Source organism: Arvicola amphibius, chromosome 13 (genome assembly GCF_903992535.2).
Source record: "Arvicola amphibius chromosome 13, mArvAmp1.2, whole genome shotgun sequence".
NCBI lineage: Eukaryota > Metazoa > Chordata > Mammalia > Rodentia > Cricetidae > Arvicola > Arvicola amphibius.
In genome coordinates, this window is record NC_052059.1 from 44,650,539 (window position 1) to 44,672,195 (window position 21,657).

Sequence of the window (21,657 nt, forward strand, 5' to 3'; positions counted from 1 at the left end):
ATACATACATATGCCATATTCCATAATTATTTATAGGTACATATGTAAATTTCTACAGGGCTTGCTGCTTGGTTTATTAGGAATGAGGACAGAATGCTACTTTCTGTGGTGCCTCTTTCTAGGAAGGCTCTTCCTCTGGGTGAATTTAAACTCCTTCTTCCTTGGGTAAGAACACTCTGTGTCCATTTTTCAGTGGAGAAGCCAAATTCTCAGAGATGTCAGGGGACTTGCCAGTGATCTTTCAGGAGCATATTAGAACACACTTTTTTTTAATAAAATATCTATTTAATGTGTGTGCACAGATGCGTGTGTGTGCCTATGTGGAGGACAAAGGACAACCCTAGCGGTCACTCTCAGGTGCTATCTTTGAGTAAAGGTTTCTCATTGGCCTGGAATTTCACCAACCAGGCTAGAAGAGTCCCAGGGACCTTTCTTTCTCTGCTTCCTCAGTGCTGGGATTACAAGTGTGGGCCCAGTTTTTTCCACTTATCTATTCATTTGACTATTTACTTTAACATGGGTTCTGGGAATTGAACTCATGCCTTCTTGTTTCCAAGGCAAATGCTCTACTAGCTGAGCTATCGCCCCAGCCCCAGTGTGGATCACTCAAACACATGCTGACCACAGAAGTCAAAAGCAGGGAGAACTAATCCTGTCTCTGTTTGTTAGGTTTTCTATTCCTCTTGTTCACCTAACATACTTAGAGGTCATTTACACACACACACACACACACACACACACACACACACACTAACCTTTTATTACAGAAAAATATCCAACCTTATAGAAAAGTAGACAGAATAATGACCCCTTAGAGGTCCCTTTGATTTAATCCAGAATTGGTTGCCATTTACAGCTGCCAAAGGTTGAGGGCACTGAGTGAAAGGGGAAGTGTGTACTTGGCGGCTCCTTTTCTTTTTTAAAACAAAAAAGACATTCAGGACAAATTTTAGAATCATTGACGGTTTCTAGGAAGATTTTCTTTTTTGGAAGGAAAAAAAGGTACTCGTCTTCTTAATTATTCTTCATATTCTTTGTCACCAGTCATGATAGTCTTTGTGGAAAGGCATTCATGTACCATCTTCCTGTGTTTAATATTCCCATTAACAATAAAAAAAGAGCCTAATGAAAATATCTGCATGAAAAGCTCCGAGCACTAATTTCAGAGACAAATAAGACAAGGAGCCAATAAACTCTTCTCCTGGAGTGAATGATGCAGACTAATTGATATCTCAATTGGGCCTCAGCAGAACTGAAAAGCATCTGTAAAGAAACCTGAGGACATGGCACCAGGGAGGAGGATGCTATCCTGCTGTGGGATGCTAGGAATCCCTGGTCCTTTGTTTGTGTTGTAAGGCAGCATCTCAGTGCACAGGCCAAGCTAGCCTGCAACTCCAGGTCCTCCTGCTTCAGCCTCTGGGATCACAGGCGTGTGTCACCGTGTCTGGCTTTGACTAGGAATCTCTTTCACTCCCTGAGAGAGTTTCAGAGAGGGGCTGATGAGCACCTCGTGAGTTATGTCTACATCCCTCTATCCCCTGGCATGGCCAGATTGGGTGGAGGTGGATATCTTCTACCTAGTCTTGTTGCTGAGCCCGTGGGAACTGACAGGGGAAGGGAGTTCTACCCAAGACTGCCTCTGGACCCTCATAATACCTCCCCTGTGTGAGACATCGCCTTCCTGGATTTCATCTGCTTTTGTGGCTCTTGAGCTTAAAGGGTACTTGGCTTGGAGCAAATGGCCATAGCAGCAGCACAGCACCCAACTGTTTAAAGCCAGCTATGTGCTATGGGCTTTTGCTCTAAATATTTTACCTGAAATAACATAGATAAACATCGTTTTAACAGTGTGAGGCAGAGGTTATAAATATTTCCACTTTACAGATGAGTACATTGAGACTCAAAGAAGCTGAGCAGCTAGCCTAAGATCCCATAGCCAATAATGGTTGGTTTGGGTTATTCCTCTTCTGCTCTGGATAGCCTTTAAAAACATTATCTGCACTGAGGGGGTTCCATGGCCATGACTTAGCCTGATGTCCACTTATATCTGGCTGTCTGATACCAAGGCTAGCTTATGTCCCTTCAGGTTTCTCTCTGTGGTCATTGGAAATCACAGGGCCATTGTTACTCTGTTTGCAGTGACTTTACTACATGGCTTACTGATGAGGGTGTTTGAGTAATGGTGGATGTGTGGGTGTAGTTTTATGGGGTCTAAAACACAGAGCAGGTATTTGTTATTATGCCAAGGTAGCATTCCATGGGCAATGTGCCCTGGAAGCCTCTACTCATCCGGGAGAGTGCTGGAGTCATGGGAATGGGACAGAGATTGTTTTCATCTTACAGAGGGGCATGGTGGTCCCTGGACATGATGAGACTGATAAGAGACAGATCGACATGGTGGGACCCCACAACAGTCTTGTATGATATGGATAGTCTAGAGTATGGGACACATATCCAATACCTGTAGCTACAATCTACTACGACAGCTAGCAGAGGCTGTCATTGAACCTCTCTAGCCCCTGCTTTCCTATCATTTACTGGAGCAATGCTAGCTCACAAAGTGATTGATGTTTCAACCGTTTCCAAAATGCATTTTTTTTGAAAACAGCCTTACGGACTGGGGAGAGATGGAGAGATGGTTCAGCGGTTAAGAGCACTGACTGTTCTTCCAAAGAACCTGAGTTCAAGTCATAGCGGCTCACAACTGTCTGTAACTCCAGTTCCAGGGAACCTGACACCCTCATACAAACATACACACAGGTAAAACACAGATGCACATAAAAAATAATAAGAAGAAAACAGTCTCACGAATGAGTGACATCAATTGTCATGCCAGATCTGAGTGCTACAACCTCCCCCACCCAGAGCTCCTCCAGATTACTTGGTCAGGGCGGCTCCCCCACCCAGAGCTCCTCCGGAGGACTTGGTCAAGGTGGAAGCTGCTACTTGAGTGTCTGTGAACCCTTCCACAGTACGGCCAGGGAACTGGGTAACACATTAGAGGATGCCTTGGTTACGGCCAAAGACTTCATCAGGGCCATAACCAGGCTGCCTCTCTCCCCTTGAACTTCCTGGGAAGGTCCTGGTACCCGGAGGTGAGCCAGTTGCCAGGTAATGGGCCCCTCCCCACCCAAGTTTGTGGAGTTCTGTGGGGAGGTGGGCTCAAGAATTCACATTCCTCCGTGGTATCACTGTGTATATCAGTGGTATCACAGGTATTTCTGTGTAAACCTCAAGCTAGAGGACAGGCTCCTAGGCTTGGCCAGAACCCCCACCCTCCACCCTTCTTTCAACAGAGCTCCAGGACCTGAGACCTGAACCCACTTGGCCGAAGCTATCTTTCTGGCTAGCAGAACACAGGGGCAGGTGGCAGGCCAAGTAACTCCATCAGGAAAAGCCACAGCTTCCTGCTGGGCACCCAGAAGAGGGAAAGTGGGTGGCAATGTGACTGAAACTTGAGCCTCCTCTGGGTGAACGGGAAGTGAGGGCCATGCCCTGGCAGGTGGCTGTGGTTAAGCGCTGTGGCTTAGCAGGCTTGCCTGACAGCTGCCACCTGTCACCTGCCACCTGCTGTGTCTCTGAGCAGGGCTTCTGGGGCTAAACCCTGGCTCACAGCACAGGCCTGGTGTGAGGGCTATGTCCTGAGTGAGTAATGGGATGATGGGAGTAGGTGGCATGGGGTATCAGACATCCCTAGGGTTCTGTCACAGTCCCAGGGCTCCCCAACTGGGAAACCATTCTGCCCACATGGCTTTTTCCTCCGGCCTCAGAATCCCGACTGGAACCCTCTCACAGGGAGCCCTGTGTGCATGTACCTGTGCAGGTGTGTGGGTGTGTATGGGGTGTCTATGAGTATGACCTAGAAAATTCCTTTCTTGAACTTCCACCCATAAACTGGAGAACAATGATGCTCTAGATAGAAGCCAGTCTGACAAACTGCGCATCTATTGTGCCCTCTACTGCCACGCCCGCCACACATGAAGACCCCCCTCCCCGTAACACTGTCCTTTTGCCAAGTTCTCCCACAGTCCACTGCTGCTTATGAAGCCCCACCAGGGCTACAACCAGGCTGTTTCCAAGGAGGCCTGTCTCCCTGAGCTTCCTCAGAAGGGTCCTGGTGCTAGGACATTGGTTGGTTGCAGGGCTAACTCCCCCCTCCATACCCGCCTTCTCACTCTGGTGTGAGAGTCTTCCCCCGAGGAGGAGCCAATGGCTCGTTCAACTGATGTCCCTGCTTCTGCCTGTGGTCCCAGCATTCAAGATACTAGTCTTTGTCCCCGTGGCTTTCTCTACATTTTTTAGGGTGTTTCGTTTTTGTTTTTGTTTTTGAGACTGGGTTTCTCTGTAGCTTTGGGGTCTGTCCTGGAACTAGCTCTTGTAAATCAGGCTGGCCTCAGATTCACAGAGATCTACCTCCTGATTGCTGGGGTTAAAGGCGTGTGCCACCACTGCCCAGCTTCTAGGGTGTTTTTCATGGGGTCATCAGGATGACCATAGGAAGTCGAGAGAAACAGGGAGTGTCTGGTCTCTGGGCTGGCAACCAGTTTTTTCTTAACTCACAACACATTCAAACTTCATTTTGCTAGTGTATTGTCTTAGAAGGCAGAGGCCTTTCCACGTTCTTTGCAAAAGCTGCTTGTAGGCTGTGTGGGCACAGATCTCAAAGGCTACAGGCTAATGTGGATTTCTCCAAAGTATTCTACCAGGCCGCTCATGAATTCGAGATTCCGTAATTGAACAGGATTGGGAAACAAATGTGGGTTACATACAGCTAGACCTCTGTTCCCTGTGGGTTCCACATCCTCAAATCCAACCAAAAGCAGATTGGAAAAAAAAATAGAGAGAGAATTACATCTGCGAGCAAGTGCAGGCATTTTCCTCTCCCCATCATTGATTCCCTAAACAATACAGCACAACACGATATCTAGGCAGCGTTTACATCGTATTAGGTGTGATCAGCAGCTAGAGATGATTTAGAGCATCTGAGAAAAAGTACACAGGCTTGTCTCAAGCACTGTTTTATATAACAGACTCATGGGGGTGTCTGAGGGTCCCAAAGGGTGACTGTAATGTCTATTACGATAGCGGTATCTTTAAAAGCCCACTTGATGAGATGAGCGATCACACCAATTCAAGCCAGGAGATCTAACAGTTGTGTTGGTACACTGTGCGCCTCAGACGTACTCTGTAAAAGGCGAGCTAGGCTCCTCTCCAGCTATCATGAAACCAACTCGCAAGTAGTGACTTATTTCTATGTAAAGAAGGGAGCTGCGCCTACATTCTTTGTGCGGGGACACATTCTCCTACTGCCCCTCATGTGGCAATAGGAAGGCCCATCATGTGATCCTCCACACCCTGCCAATCAAACTGGAGGACCCCCGCCTCCCCCCCCTACACATGTACTCCACAGTGATGTGCTTCTGCCAACTCTTAGACTTCCAGAAGTTTTGTGAGTCGGTTCTTCAGTCTCCAATACCTTGAGATGGTATCAGAGAGGAAGACCTCTATCACAAAGAATAGCAAACACACAGAATTGGCATTTTCTGCTGCTCTTGTCCTGAGACCTTGTTCTCTAGCTCACTTAGATGTATTTCTGACGTTCTTAGAAAACCTGGGCATTTGACTGAGAAGGCCTCACTCAACCTCATCTCTAGCCCTCTCGGATGAATGCTAAGAAGCCATGCAGGAAGATGACCTCAGCTACAGTTAGGAACCGTTCTGACAACACCCGTTGGTCTCCTTACTTTGATGTTGGACACCACCCAGTGTCTCCAGTATTTCATCCTGGGGTCTCTCCTGCTGGGGGCATCTGGATCCACCATCACCAGCAGGTACTGCGCACCCTGTAACACACGCATCAAGAAGTAATGTAACGTACATCGTGGCTGGCACTTGATAGAACAATAGCAAAGGGGAAGGCTCTACCGGCTTTCCAATGGAGAACGTAGCCAGTGCCCACCATAGCCCCCTGCTTTACTCTTGTTCCCATGGCATTACCCTCATGATGCACATTTATTCTCAGAAAAAAAAATGAAGTCTATGAAATAGTTACTAGGACTCTTGGCCTTGTTGAAGAAATAAATCCAACAAGGTTTTACTCATATCTGGTGGGTGAGAGTCCATGACTCCATACCAGGTACCATGGAGAAAACAGGAAAAGCCTGATAGCAGAGAGTGTGCCCTCCAGATACTGCTCACGCAACACATCAGTGAGAGCTTGATCTGGCATCAGAGCCACTGGGGTATGGTCATCCCTTCAACAAACACTAGCTGAACACTGGTATGCTGGAAAGTGCTCCTTCTATTAGAACATGATGTAGTCAGAACCGCATGCCCAGGAGGGTTTTGTTTTGAGGAATAGGTAATAAGGATAAACACATAGGAAAGGGCATAGCCGTTTGTGGTCAGTGTTTTGTTGAAAGTGCAATAGGGTGGACTGAGGAGACAAAGGCAGTGGAGGGGGGAGGAGAAAGAAAGAGGAGAGAGGGGAGAGAGAGGAGAGAGAAGGGAGAGAGAGAGTAGAGGGGGAGAGAGAGAAAGAAAGAGAGAGAGGAGAGAGAGAAGGAGAGGTAGGGAGACAGGAAAGAAGAGGAGAGAGAGAGGAAGAGAGAAGGGGGAAAGAGAAAAGAGAGAGGGGAGAGAAAGGAGAGAGGGGAGAGCGAGAGAAGTAGAGGGGGAGAGAGAGAGAAGCGAAAGGATTGAGGATGAGAGGAAAGGGGAGAGACGAGAAGGGAGGGAGGAGGGAGACAGGCAGAAAGAAGAAGAGTAGAGATCAAGCAGAGAAAGGGAGAGAGAGAAAAGGAAGAGGAGGAAGAGAGAGAAAGGGGAGAGAGAGGAGGGAGAGAGAGAAAGAAGAGGAGAGAGAGAGAGAGAGAGAGAGAGAGAGAGAGAGAGAGAGAGAGAGAGAGAGAGAGAGAACATTTTTAGTTGCAGAGAGAGGGGATCTGATGGATGTATGGAAAGAGTTCTTTCCAGACAAGGGAAGGAGGAGCAGACATGTTGAGTGGAAGGTGGCAGTGGGGAGACACAGAAGGTTTTCTAGGCGTGCATGAGGAGTGAAATTTGACTCTAAGTACAGCAGGATCACTCAGGACAGTGCTACACCTTGTTTTACTTTTTTGGAAGATCATGCCGGGCTGCCTGGTAGAGAGCGAGTGATAAGCAGGAGATTTTAAGTGGGGGCAGGAGGCTGGAAAAGGATGATGGTATCTTGGATGCTAATGGTAAAGATGAAACCAGAAACCAGTAGGTGGCTTAACTTAGATGGAGACTTAGACTTGTGATCTACTGGAAGAAAGGAGCAAGAGAGTAATGATGGGAGAGGGGTACAGGCATCCTGGCCCTCCTCCTGAGCTGGACACACACATAACTGTTCCACAGTGTTCCAAGCACTCCAGCAGAGGGGCATTTATGAAGTTCTGGGGAGATGCAGAAGAGGGCAGTCTGAATTTTTCTACCTTAGAAATGCAGGTTTGAGCTTGATTTAGGAGGCATAAGCAGGAGAAGGGTCAGAACAACCTCTTTCTAGGTAAAGCAAAGGGCATGTGCAAAGGCAAGTGGCTGCTTAGAGAGGGAGCAGTCCAGAGTGAGTTTGAAATTCTCTCCTGGGAAGACTGTGCCAAGCTGAGCTGGATGCCAATGTCCTGGTGTCTTAGTTAGGGTTTCAACTGCTGCAAAAAAAAAAAAACCCCACCATGATCAAAAAGCAAGTTGGGGAGGGAAGGGTTTATTTGGCTTCCGGATTTTGGACTTCCGGATCATAGTCCACCATTGGAAGGAAATCAGAACAAGAACTGGAACCTGGAGTCAGGGACCTGATGTAGAGACCATGGAGGAGTGATGCTTACTGACTTGCTCAGTCTACATTCTTAAAGAACTCAGGACTACTAGCCCAAGGATGGTGCTACCTATTAAAGCATAAATCTAGTTAATCTTAATCAATAACAAATTGGGAGTCAGATATTAGGATAAAGACGCGAAAGATCAGAGAAACAGGAGCAACTGCCGGTTGCTTCCTACCTCTCTCATCCCTCCATCCAAAAAGGCCTAGATCTTCTCTCTGCCCCACCTTATCACTTCCTGTCTCCTCTCTGTACAGACCTCCAGACCTCTATGGTTAACTAGGGGATATCTCTGCCCTCTGACTCTAAGCAAGCTTTATTCATCAGAACACAAAGAAAATATCACACAACATTTCCCCCTTTCTGTCTAAATAAAAAGCGAAGGTTTTAACTAACATAGAAAAACTATATATAATAAGTACATTAACTGTATACAAAATATATACAGGAAATAATTAACATTAACATTAATTAATAATTAACATTAACAGTGTCTAGTCCATTTGCATTTGACAAATTCAGAGGAAAATACTCCATAACTATCCTATCTTGGTGAGTCCAAAGTGTTGTACATAATTCACTTTCTATCCTAATTTGTATTTGTGGCGAGCCCACAAGTATTACACAGTAAATGTACAGCTGACAGATCTATTGGACTATCCATGGGGAGCGTATACACACACTTCATCTGGAGAACCCATTTTTGCAGAGCTATGGGCACACCTATCCTTTGGGTAAGCCACTGTCCATTCTGTAGAAATTTTGTGAAATAAAGGCATTTTTTTTCTTTTATAGTACCCCAGCAGTGTATAAACCTGACTTTTCCTGTAGGGCACTTGGATACCTCTTCCCATACCATGAAGCCATGGTGTGAAAAGGATTTAGTCAGTCAAGTACTTGTTTTTATACCCAAAATCTACATTAAAAATAGTCCCCCACAAACTTTCTTTATTGATAGTAGTCTCTGGTAAGAAAAGAGACTCATACAGGAGGTAAATATGTCTGTCCTAACAACAGACTTGGGAAGTATAATGTACTGGGCTTCTGCTATGACTTAACAGGCTAACTAATAATTACCCTTTATCTTGGTTTCAACTAACATAGGATCATAGTCCAAGAAATTAACTGTTTAACAAAAACGAGGCCTAAGTTGCTAAAACTAGCTTCAGAGAAAAAAAAAATTATCACCTGGGTACCCTGGTAGAGTCAAAAGCAAGGTCCCCAGAAGAGATTCCTTTTAACCCAACTGGCTAGACCCTAAAGCAAATCAAGCCTTCAGGTTAGTATAGCTACCTATGCTGTATTCCCAGGGGACCCTCACAGCCATGGCCCCTCTGAGACATAAGGTGCCTCCTTGACAGATCTACTGGTTTCTTGTGACTCTGTGAAAATAACGTGCTTGATACTATTGTTACCACCTAAAGGATTGTTAACTTGTCTGTGTGCCTATATAGACTGAAAGCTTTGTGAAGATCACCCCCCCCCCTTTTTACCCTATGCCTTATGCTTTGCCCTTCTCCACCCTTATGACCTCAAGCTCATCTTCACGCAAGAAATGAAAAAACATGCAGGAAAAACATGCCTGAGTCAGTTTGTTTTACCCCTCAGATCCCATTCCCAAACCAGTTTTCGCTTGTCATAGAAGTTCTGTTCTGAACCCTGAAGGAGTGCTGAGGCTGGCACTCATTAGTCCCAATATTCATTATCAACTCCAAACTATCTTTTTATGTCTCTCAACTTTATACTCTTTACACTTCTTTTGTTAGTTTCGTTTCTGAATTTGTTAACAAGGAAAACTATACCACTATTATCTAATCTTCAACTCCATCAGAAACCTGAGAAGGATAAAATATCACCTGAGTAAACAGGAAGTACAAATCTCCAAAATTAAGAAATGACAGAAACAGCTGGCTGCCTGAACAGTCACCCAAGGTTCTTCTGTTACTTTGGGGCATCCAGGTTGGCCTACAGGCCTAGAATACCTGACAGACTTATTTGTAAAGCAGTATTTTTGAAGGACTGTCTCACCTTCTCCTGGCAAAGTTTGGCAAGGTCACTTTCTATTGTGTGCTCCTTGTCCAATTTGGACAGCATACTATCAGCAGTCAAGGACAATTTTTTTTTGCCTAGTGGCTAATTTTTGCCACAAAGAAAGTAAATTTCATATAGAATTTCTTAGCCGGGCGGTGGTGGCGCACGCCTTTAATCCCAGCACTCGGGAGGCAGAGGCAGGCGGATCTCTGAGTTCGAGACCAGCCTGGTCTACAAGAGCTAGATCCAGGACAGGCTTTAGAAACTACAGGGAAACCCTGTCTCGAAAAACCAAAAAAAAAAAAAAAAAAAAAAAAAAAAGAATTTCTTTGATGTCTATCATGTTCTGTGAAGTAGATTGGTGCTGCCAGGAGCAGACATGTCTCATTGTCATAAAAACCCTTATGTTATTAAAACATCTTAAATGTTATATTCTATAGATCTCTGAAGTGTTTGAAGATCACTTGTCTATCTAAAATAAATCTCTGTTTGACCTCTAAAACATACCTAACATGATAAGTTTGATTATAATAGGTGACTACCTACTAACCTACATTTCCTTATTATCTTAAGTAGCTTGTAATAATAACTTTCAAGGACTAGAAATTTATATTACACTGTTAAATGATTTGTATAGGTACAATACCTTAAACAAAATTTTTAAAAAAATGTATAGTATATTCTAACAAAATAACTTAAACTTGTATCAATATATAAAAATATCTTAAACAAGAGTAGAAACATATATACAATGTAACAAATAACCTCAAATTTGTATAAATATATAAAATCCATACCAATATCAAATATTTAAGACTAGTACTTCCCTTTTAGTTTAAAAGTAGAGTCAATAATCTACCTTTTTATCCTATCATTTCTATATCCCCCCTTTCTTTTCAGAACAAGAGCTCTGAATCTAATCTCCTTTGTTCAGCTTTTTTCCTGACCATTATCAAACTTGTAATCAATCCTTCTAAATGATGACAAATATCCATAACCCACTGAACTATGAAAAACCACCCATCCCACCTTTCAGGAATATTGGCGTTGTGTTCTTAAAATTACTTCATGCTGTCTGGGGGTAACTGCATTTTTAGGTGACCCTGAAAAAATTGATATAATTGTCAAGTCCTGGGAGAAATAGCTATGTCATTTGTTGTCCAGTCTCTGTGTAATGGGAAAATGCAGGGCTTATCTCAACTGTTGGCTAGAGTAGTCTGTGAGGCTGAACCATCTCAGCTAGCCAGCCACCTTGAAATTGTCCTGAGCAGCTTTTAGTCCAAAGTCAATCTTTGGGTGGTATTTGTCAGTTTAGTGGCATTATTACAGTCCCAGTGGAATTGCTGTTGTAGGGCCCCATCTTCCTTTTTGAAGATTTCAAAGGTCACTGTTAGGCATGGACAAGGGCCACTGCAGAAAGCTTAAATATTTTAAATATCACATGCAGCAGATATTGAAGAGGTTAAAGGATAATAATTTATTATGTACATCCTTAATTCCTAGTTACCAGCTAGAGACTCAAACCCAAAATCATCTATGGGAAAACAGATGAAGCCTTTTTTCTAGAATTAGTTAGTATTTTATATGACTATTAATACCATGACAAAAAGTTTAAATGTATATATATTAATTTTATGAATTCTGAGATAATATTTAAACCTTAAGAAAAGTCTTAAAGAGCCAAAATAAAACCAAAGAATTATGAGATTAGTGGCAATAGAATAGTCCCTAATTTTGCTTTTTCTTCTGTCCTATATCAGGTGGCTCTTCTGACATGAGACAGAGATTTTGGATTTTCCTCTAACAATCATGTTTGGGTTTAGAGAAGGATAAAGCCATGCTCCAACTCCAAAGCCAACTTTAATTTTTAATTGTAGTTGGACTACAAAAAGACCATTTTCATTATATGTCTGTAGAGAACAACAGAAACAAACATTTGGGAAGATTTATGAAATTTTATCCTATTGGAATTGTGATATACCATTAGGCCAATTTACTCTTTTTCTTGGGATATTTTCTGTGGCTGATTCATCCTTTTTCTTCAGATGTCTTATTTGTCCAGTGGTCTTTAGATTTCTTATTTGTATGCCTTCATTCTCCTGAAAAGACAAAAACAAAACCCTCCCATAGCCCTAACTTTGGGGAGTTTTGCATTTGGCAAGTTAATCAAATGAAAAGCATTTGTTAGTTTTATAAGGTAGTTTAGATTGAATGGCCATGCTGTTTGTTGAACTATCACCTCTTCTAAGAGGTTTCTCTTATTCAAATCTAATCTTTATCAATTTTGATTGTATCCATAGCTTTTCTTCTCCTGTAGAAGCAATAACAAAACCTCTTTCCCAATCTAACACATGTCCTGGTTTCCATTCTTAGGTCAACACATCTTTAAACTATATAGTCTGATTTAATTCAGTAGTTTTTTCTATTATCCAATGTCTTTCTGAAGCTGTCATTCCTCTCTCATTAGCATTTAGAAAATTTAAAGTTAATAAAGAATTGTGCAATCTATCTTTGGTGGTTTTTGTTACTCTTTTTTGTTTATTAAGTATATCTTTTAGAGTTTGATTAGATCTATAACTGCTTGCCCTTTAGAATTGTGTGGTATACCTGTAATATGTTTTATGTTGTAATATACAAAAAACTGTTCCAATTTACTAGAGACATATGCTGGTGCATTGTCAGTCTTTATTTGTACAGTTATACCCATGATGGCCTAACTTCTCACAATCATGAGATTATAGAATCAGCCTTTTCAGAACTCAAAGCCAATGCCCATTGAAATCCTGAATATCTAGCTATGGCATGGTGTACATAGTTCAATTTTCCAAACTCTGCAAAATGGAACATGTCCATTTGCCAAAATTTATTTCTTTGAGTACCCTTTGGGTTTACTTCCTGAAGTTAGTGGAGTTTGGTTGTACAATGAACATTTCCTTATAATTTCCTTGGGTTGTTGCCAGGTGATGGAAAAATCTTCTTTTAAATCTTTGCTATTGACATGGTATTTTTTATGAAATTCTGAGGCTCCTAGCACATTTTCTACTAATAGTTGATCAATTTCATCATTACCATGTGCTAGAGGGTCTGGAAGATCTGTATGGATGTAATATGTGTTACATATAAGGGATGATTTTATTTCTGACTATTTCTTGTAACTGGGTAAATAATAAAGTCAATTCTGTATTATTTGGAATAAATTCAGCAGTTTCAGCATGTAAAACAACTCTTTGTGCATATTGAGAGCCAGTAACTATATTAAGAAGTTCTTTAAAATCTAATAATACCATGAGAATAGCATATAATTCTGACCTTTGAACAAAATCATCAGGGCTGGGGCTGGAGAGATGGCTCAGAGGTTAAGAGCATTGCCTGCTCTTCCAAAGGTCCTGAGTTCAATTCCCAGCAACCACATGGTGGCTCACAACCATCTGTAATGGGGTCTGGTGCCCTCTTCTGGCCTGGAGGCATACATACAGACAAAATATTATATACATAATAAATAAATAAATAAATATTAAAAAATCATCAGGGCTTTGAGTCACTTTATTCAAATTTCCTGATTTATAACCTGTCTTTACTGATTTGTTTGCATTAGTATGGAATGTAGGGACTCCAGAAATTGGTGTTCTCCATACAATGTGAGGAAGGATCTAATTAGTTCTCTTTATAAACTGAATTCTCTTGTTTTGGGATGTTTATTGTTAATATCTCCCAAAAAATTACTGGAAGCTCTTTGCCAATGTTCATTTTCCTCCCATAAAGAGAAAATTAAAGCATTAGTAAAAGGCACTACAATTTCTGCTGGGTCTATTTCTGCTAATTGATGAAGTTTCATTTTTCTTTTTAGAATCAACCCAGAAACTTTTTCTACATAGGTCTTTAATTTTTTACTCTGCGTGGCAAAAATACCCATTCTAAGATATTATCTTCTCTCTGCATTAAAATTCCTGTAGGGGAATTTTTAGAGGGTACTATGACTGAATGTAGTTAAGATTTGGAGCCACACAATCCACATCCTGTAGTTTATTTTCTACTAAAGCCAATTCTATCTTAGGCTCAGCTGATAATTTTCTAGGATTATTTAAGTCCTTATTGCCTTAATAAGTAAATTATTAAGTTCTTTATTATTATTATTGTTATTTATTTATTAAATTATTATGAAGTAAGTTACTCAGTTCTTGTGTTGCTCATCGAATTGTGGGCTATAGTCAGTTAATGTCTCTCAGAATTATTTGAAATTTATTAAGAGTCCCCAATTGATCTCTCTGGATTTGTACCTTTTGGAGTTGAATTTTTTTGTAAACCTATTTTATATCTTTTGTAATTAATAGACTCTCCTCTTCATACTTTTTTCAGGAGCAACTTGTAATCCCCAACAAAGCAAAATTTTCTTTCTCAAACATTTTCTCTAAAGAATCTATATTTGAATCAGCTAGTAAGATATCATCCATATAATGGTAAATTATAGATTGAGGAAACTGTACATGAATCATTGCCAATGGCCATTGTACAAAATATTGGCACAGGATGGGGCTGTTTAATATCCCCTTGTGAGAGAATCTTCCACTGTTATCTCTTAACAGGATGAGAATTTTTATAAGTAGGCACCATGAAAGCAAATTTTTCTTTATTCTTTTCTTGTACAAGTATAGTGAAAAAAACAGTCTTTTAAATCAGTAACTATAATAACTCCTTTAGGTAATAGAGAAGGCAGGGGAATTCAGGCTGTAGAGAGCCAATCAGCTCCATTTTCGAGATTTCTTTTTAATAATAAATACAAAAGAATTCCAAGAACTGGCCTATTCTTCAATATGTTGAGCATTTGGCTGTTCCTGTACCAGTTGTTCTAAGACAATTTTTGGTGATTTTTCTGATGTCAAGGGCCATTGTTCCACCTAGACAGGTTTGTCAGCTAGCCATTTTAAAGGCAGGACTTGTGTCACCTTTGTAAGATCAGCAGCTGTTGTGCCGTGTTTTTGTACAACCTGAATGGCTGCTGAGTGTTCTTTCTAATACCTTTTAGTATTTTTCCCAGAAACATGTTAGTTTGTTGTTTGTTTCTGAGATTGGAAGGAATGTTAATCTGGGTACTCCATTGCTGTAACAAATCATGTCCCTATAAATTCATTGCTATGTTAGCTACAGATAGCTTTAACTTTCTTCTCCATCCTTCTGGCCCTATACACTCTACCCATATCATGCTTTGTGTTACCTGCGATAGAGTTCCAATCCCTAAAGGTCATCATTTACCTCCTGAAAAGGCCAATTTGGGTGCCAAGATTCTGGTGCAATTATTATTACATCTATCACTGTGTCTACAAGACCTTCAATCACAATGCCATTTATTTGTTTTTTTTTTTTTAAACTTTGATCTTTGATCATTTATAGAAGTTTACCAAAATATTTACTTTATGGCTCCTCCTGAAATTTTTGTTTTATCTTCTAAAACTGTTCTATCATTCAGAGTAGTATGGATTTTTACAATAGGCATTAGGTCCTTTAATTGCTGTGGGGAGGAGTTTCCCCCATGATGATAGGAAAAGACTTGAAGCAAATTTGACATGGGGGACTGAAAGAGCCCCCCCCCCAGGGCATTTCCCAATGGCAGAATGTTGCCATGTCTTTCCCTTGTTGATCTGAATTCAATGATCTAATATTAACCTTTATTGCACCTTCTGTATACTCCAGAAGGTAACGGCCTTCTGTTTGGATTATTCCCACAAGAAACATTGTTTCTAGGAATTCCCTGTCTACAATCCCTTTTTAGGTGACCTTGTTTGCCACAATTAAAACACCTGACATTTTGATTTTTCTTCAAGCCTCTGGAAATCACGCCTTCTATCCAAGCACCATCATGGTTATGAGATTCAATATCAACTGTATCTCAAATACATTCCTCTATGGGTACTGATCTTGCCTTTAAAGGCCTAACTACCCTTTTGCATTGTGAATTAGCATTTTCAAAATCCAAATATTTAGATTATTTGTCTAGCTTCTGAATTTGGTATCATTCTATTTATAGTTTAAGTCAGTCTTTGTAATAAAAAACCAGTGAAGGTTTCTTTAGGGCCCTGTATAACTTTAGTAAATAACTCAGTTCTCTTTCCAACTTCTTCAAGTCTGTCCCAAGCATTCAAAGCTGCTGCTCAGTGTAGAGCCAAGCTGTGGTTATCATGTACAGATTGTCTTTGTACATTAGCATAATCACCCTCTCCGAGAAGTTAGTCTTGGGAAATTTCAATACCTTTAGCTCTACTTCGTTGCTCAATGGTCTTAGCTTCATTTTTCTACCAGGTCCTCCACTGCAATTGAGGACCACGCTCCAATACTGCTATAACCAAGTCTTTCCAGTCTCATGGGAAAATTCTGTTACTAGTTGATCATGAATTCAACATCTGCGTCTCAAAGGTAAATGCATATTACATGAGACCATTGCTTCCTTAAATTTCCTCAAATCTAACATTTCCACAGGAATCCAGTCAGCTCTTAACCAGACTTGGGGATACCTGTCCTTTGACAGCTGTTCCTATAAGGTGACAGGATCAATTAAAGTTGGTTGTTTGAAAACCTTGGGCTGTTCCTGTCTAATTTTATAATGAAATACTGAAGTTGTTTCTCCTTTAAATTCCTCTGTCTTTATCTGATTATCTCTATTATCTGTTTTAGTACATTTTCCTAAGGCTTGTAACTTATCAGTGAAAATGGCATTATTTTCTCTAGTAACTTTTTCTAAAGCCTGTAACTTGGCATTCACATCAACCCACTTTTTTAGGAATAAAACAAGAATTATCAAGCTGATAATATTTATAACTGAAATTACATAAACCCTATATAAGTTAATTACCCCCTCATTTAATTGTTCCATTTTTAAACTACCCATTGTGGAATCATATAGAGACCTAACTCCCTCCATCATAATAGCGTTTTCCATTTTTTAATGTGAGGAAAACTCTCTCTTTATCAGATTCCCCCCCCCCCCTTTAAGAATTCCCAATTGTCTCCCCAAATCTGCTGCTGAGGCCGGCTGTTGCTGTGTAGCACCCCTGAGCAGAGAACACAGGCGGTGCATAGCTGCAGCTGGTAGCATTTATCTGTGAGCTCAGAGTGTGTGGCAGTTACAGCAACAGTAGAGGTCCGAGTGGGTGGCAAGGCAGCTACCTATTGTGGCGGCACGCCAAGGAGTGGGTCCAGGGGAGCCCATAACCCATGGGGAGAGGGAGCCGGCTGTCTGAAAAACGCACACAGGGGATGGTGTGGAAGCAGCATGTGTGGTGGGGGCTGCCCGAAGGCAGAGCTGGCTGGTGGTGAGAGGCTAACTCCGGCCGTGTTCGGAGCCCAAGGGCCTGTGGAAATTTCTGCAGAGAGGCTGCAACAGAAAAACCCATACTTGCTCGGAGGGCACGCGGCAAGGGAGGTAAACCAGCTAACTGTGGTGGCTGTGGTTGCAATTGTGTCCACAGGTGGCAGCGGCACTGGCTACAAAGCTAAGGGTGAGTGGCTATCTCTTGCTTTCGTGCCCCGAGTTGGGTGCTCGGTGGAGTGTAAATCTATTTAATCTTAATCAATAAAAAAAATTGGGAGCCAGATATCAGGGTAAAGACCTGAAAGGTCAGAGAACCAGGAGCAGCTGCCGGTTGTTTCCTACCTCTCTCATTCCTCTATCAAATAGGGGCTAGACCCTCTCTCTGCCCCATCTTTTCACTTCCTGTCTCCTCTCTGTCCAGACCTCCAGACCTCTATGGTTAACCCGTGGCTAGCTCTGCCCTCTGACTCCGAGCAAGTTTTATTTGTCAGAACACAAACAAAATATCACAAAACAACCCGCCATGGACTGGGCTCGCCCGCATTGATCACTAATTGAGAAAATGCCTTACAACTGGATCTCATGGAGGCATTTCCTCAACTGAGGTTGCTACCTCTCTGTGTCAAGTTGACGTACAAAACCAGCCAATATAGCTGGTAACTAAGGAGGTGGAACAGGCAGATATGACCTTTTCATGTGTTTCCCAAGACTTGGAAAATTAGCATGTATCTGGGGATCTCAAAGACCATCTAGGGATAACTTGTGGAGAATCAAAGGGAGAAGCCAGGAACTCAAATGAGTGTGGAGACAAGAGAGCTGCAGGGCGTTAGGAGGGAACCTGGAAACCACAGAGCTGTGGCGCCCAAGAGGCGGGGCTAGAGTGGCACTGGGACAATGTGTATCCACAGAGACCATGGATGTGACATTAGGAACCACTCTTTACGTTCTGAAGACAGGACAGAGATACAGACACTGATTGCAGAGTGTTAAAAATCTAAAAGGAACAATTAATCACAGATTAGACACTACAGTAACCAAACCTGAGAATTCAAGGATAAACTCAGACAAGTCTCCAAGTACTCAGGGAGGAAAGATAAGTCTGTGGTCCCAGCAGGAGTTCCAGAAGGCGGAGCTTGCATGTTTGATGCATCCCAGAGCTGGTTCTAACTAAGCAATAAGGGAAAACAAGCAAAAGACAAGGTGCACGTACAGTCAAAGGAGAAATAAAGCCACTAAATTTTCCACTTTTTCCTTTTGTTCCAAATGGCATGATTGTCTATATGAGAATTCCTTTACGGAAACCATGAAAATAACTAGACTAATAAAAAAGCAAAGTGAGCTGATACCAAAAGACACAGAACCATTACTTTTCTACATACTAATAATAGTAATAAAATGCTCTTTAAAACCCATTTACAGTTGTAACAAAAATCTAAACTGCCTCCGAATAAGCATGATAAAAAATATATAGCTTATTTAAAAACGCACACAAAATTGACTAGATGCAAAGACACATTTTGCTTTTAAGTTGAATAAGTCTTTTATGAAAACCTAAAAAAGGCTTTAATTAATTCATTAGTGTAACCATAGTCCTAACTAAAACCTTAAGTAAATATTTTGCAAACTTCACACATGATTCTAAAACTCATAATTAAATTCAAGAAACAAGAAGTTAAAAAATTATCAAAGGCGGCACTGGAAAAGATGAAAGAGGGGGTGGTATTGACTTTGAAGACATAAAAAATATTACAAAGCTAAAATAATTAGAACAACATGGCACTGAAATACAGGTACAAGAAGCACAATAAAAAAATCTAGTGAGAAGCCGGGCGGTGGTGGCGCACGCCTTTAATCCCAGCACTCGGGAGGCAGAGGCAGGCGGATCTCTGTGAGTTCAAGGCCAGCCTGGTCTACAAGAGCTAGTTCCAGGACAGGCTCTAGAAACTACAGGGAAACCCTGTCTCAAAAAAACAAAACAAAACAAAAATCTAATGAGAAACTCGAGTTTCAGTGCATGTATTTTATGCATAATAGTACTCTTTAACATATATATATAACATATATATATACCATTTAATATATGACAGATTTGTATCAAGTTGGAAGGATAAGGGTGGGCTATTATTATTAATGCTATGAGGTGTCAGGTGTGGTGGTGTACACCTTTAATCCCAGCACTGGAGAGTCAGAGGAAAGCTTGTATCTATGGGTTCAAGGCCAGCTTGGTTTATATAGTGAGCTCCAGCCAAGGCTACAAAGCAAGATCTTATCTCAGAAAAAAAAATTAAAAATATATAAATGCTACGGTGAAGCCATAGTTACACTGATAAAAAAAAAATAAAAAAATAAAAAACTTGACCAAAAGTAGCACAAGGGATGAAGAGATTTATTTGGCTTACAATTCCAGGTTACAGTCCATCATTTTGGGAGAGTCAGGCTAAAGAACTCAAGCTGGAAGTCACATCACATTCACAGTCAAGAGCACAGAGAGAATACAGCCATCCCTGATTGCCATCTCTGCTAAGATACCTGCTTTCTCCCTTACACAGTGAAAGGCCAGATCCTGGACCTGCGCCACCCGCATTCAGACTGGGTCCTCCCACCTCAGTTACCGGTCAAGACAATCCCCAACAGACCAATTTCTCACAGAAACTCTCCTCTTGGAACGTTTCAAGTTGTGTCAATTTAATAGCTAACATTAACCAGCTTGTTACATGGAATAGGTAATCGAGGGCTCTATTTCTTTCAGACGTCAGAAAGCTGTTAAAATTAAAAATGAAAGTGAAAGAAATACCACCTCTAAAAGCTGGTTTAATAACAGAACATTGGATTCATGGAACGGAATATGCGACTGGGGTGAGATCTTTATATTACTAATGTGAAATAGGCAAGTTGCAGAGCCGTGTGTATGACATCTTCAGTGTGCAGGAAACTTTATATATCTAGCTATATATATATATATTTATAGATATATCTCCATATGCACAGAAAATGTCTGGAAAAATACATACCAAACTGTTAACAGTAAATGGCATGAGAGGAGAGATTGATATAATCTGACTGGATATAATATATTTTAAAGTTTTTTATATGGCAAAAAATGTAAAATGAAATTCAAAGACAACAAGTTGAGGGGAAACAGTTACATGATCTATAAAAATGAACAATATTCTTAATATATAAAGTACTTTTTTGAATCAATAAGGGAAAGACTAGCAACCCAGTGGAAGAATAGACCATATTAAAAGTCAGTTTTAAAAAATAAGAAGCACAAGTGATCAATACACAGAGGAAGAAATGCTGGATTTCACTAGTGGTGAAATACAAACAAAATATATAATCAAAGCTCATCTTTGCCTATAAATGTGTATTTTTAATGTTCATCCCCAGAGTTTTGTGTAAGTGTGTAAGACAAAAGGGTGGGTTAAAAAAACCCAAGGAACTCCATGAGTTCACCGTCTTCTTACAAAGAAAGGCATAGGCCATTCTGGGTCAAGCGTGTACAATATACCCTCTCTTCAGACTCTGGGTCGCCTTTTGGTTGCTATGACAAACGCCTTACCAAAAACAACCCAAACATGGAAGGCTTACATGGGACTAAAACTGAGAGGATGTAGTCCACCCTGGAGTGAAAGGCACCACAAGCCAGAGCAGGAGGCAGCTGGTCACAGTGGTATTCACTACCAGGAAGTACAGAGCGGCCTGGGCTATGAACCCTCTGGGCCCTAGGAGGGTGAGCCACTTCCCCAGTGAGGCCCCACTTCCTCAAGGTTCCACGACCTTCCAAAACAGCGCCACGGGCTGGGCACCAGGTGTTCAAACACAGGAGATGATGGGTGGCATTTCATTTTTAAACCACAAAATGACTGAAAATTTCAGACTAGAAAAACAAGAAGTGCTTATGCATGTGACTGACAGCTCTCTTAGGCTTGAGGTAATTCAGAATCGTTTTCCTCTTTATGCTTTTCTATATTTTCTAGAGTTTCTGGGCGAAAATGCTTGCTTTTGTGCTTCGGATCAATGATTCAGACCTACAAAAAAATAAAAATAATAAATAATTAAAAAAAAAGTCACTGTACAAAGGTCCAGAATCTTCCTTCTTGTTCAAACAACACCAAGAAGCATTTTTGCCCAAAGATGGCTTCTCTCCCATCTTTTCCCTTGCTTTCCATGCGGTTCCTCCCTGCCCACTGCAGCTCTCCTATGCTCCTGTTGGGCTCGCTACTCAGTACTCCAAGAGACTTTGTGCTGCTTGGCCCTGTCCAGGGTGCTCATCTGCTAAGGGTCATCCCAGTTTGTGTGTGATTCTTCCTCCAAGGCTTCAGTCATAGGTTTCCATCTTGGTCCTCACTGTGATGGTAATTGTGGTCCTTGGGCCATTAAGACTAAGCCTTTAGAAGACATTAATACAATTCTCATGAGAGATTGCAGTTAATTCCAGTTGCTTTCTGTCTTCTTCTTCTTCTTCTTCTTCTTCTTCTT

The 21,657-nt window shown here is 41.4% G+C and overlaps 1 protein-coding gene across 2 annotated transcripts in view; it reads right to left on the minus strand.

Moving 5' to 3' along the window:
- Positions 1–21,657, minus strand: part of Pebp4 (phosphatidylethanolamine binding protein 4) — a 218,257-nt gene that overhangs the window by 89,742 nt on the left and 106,858 nt on the right. For both annotated transcript variants that reach the window (XM_038310170.1, XM_038310169.1), the window contains exon 4: positions 5,745–5,843. In XM_038310170.1, coding sequence (XP_038166098.1) covers positions 5,745–5,843 — 99 coding nt within the window. The remainder of the gene's footprint in view (positions 1–5,744; positions 5,844–21,657) is intronic.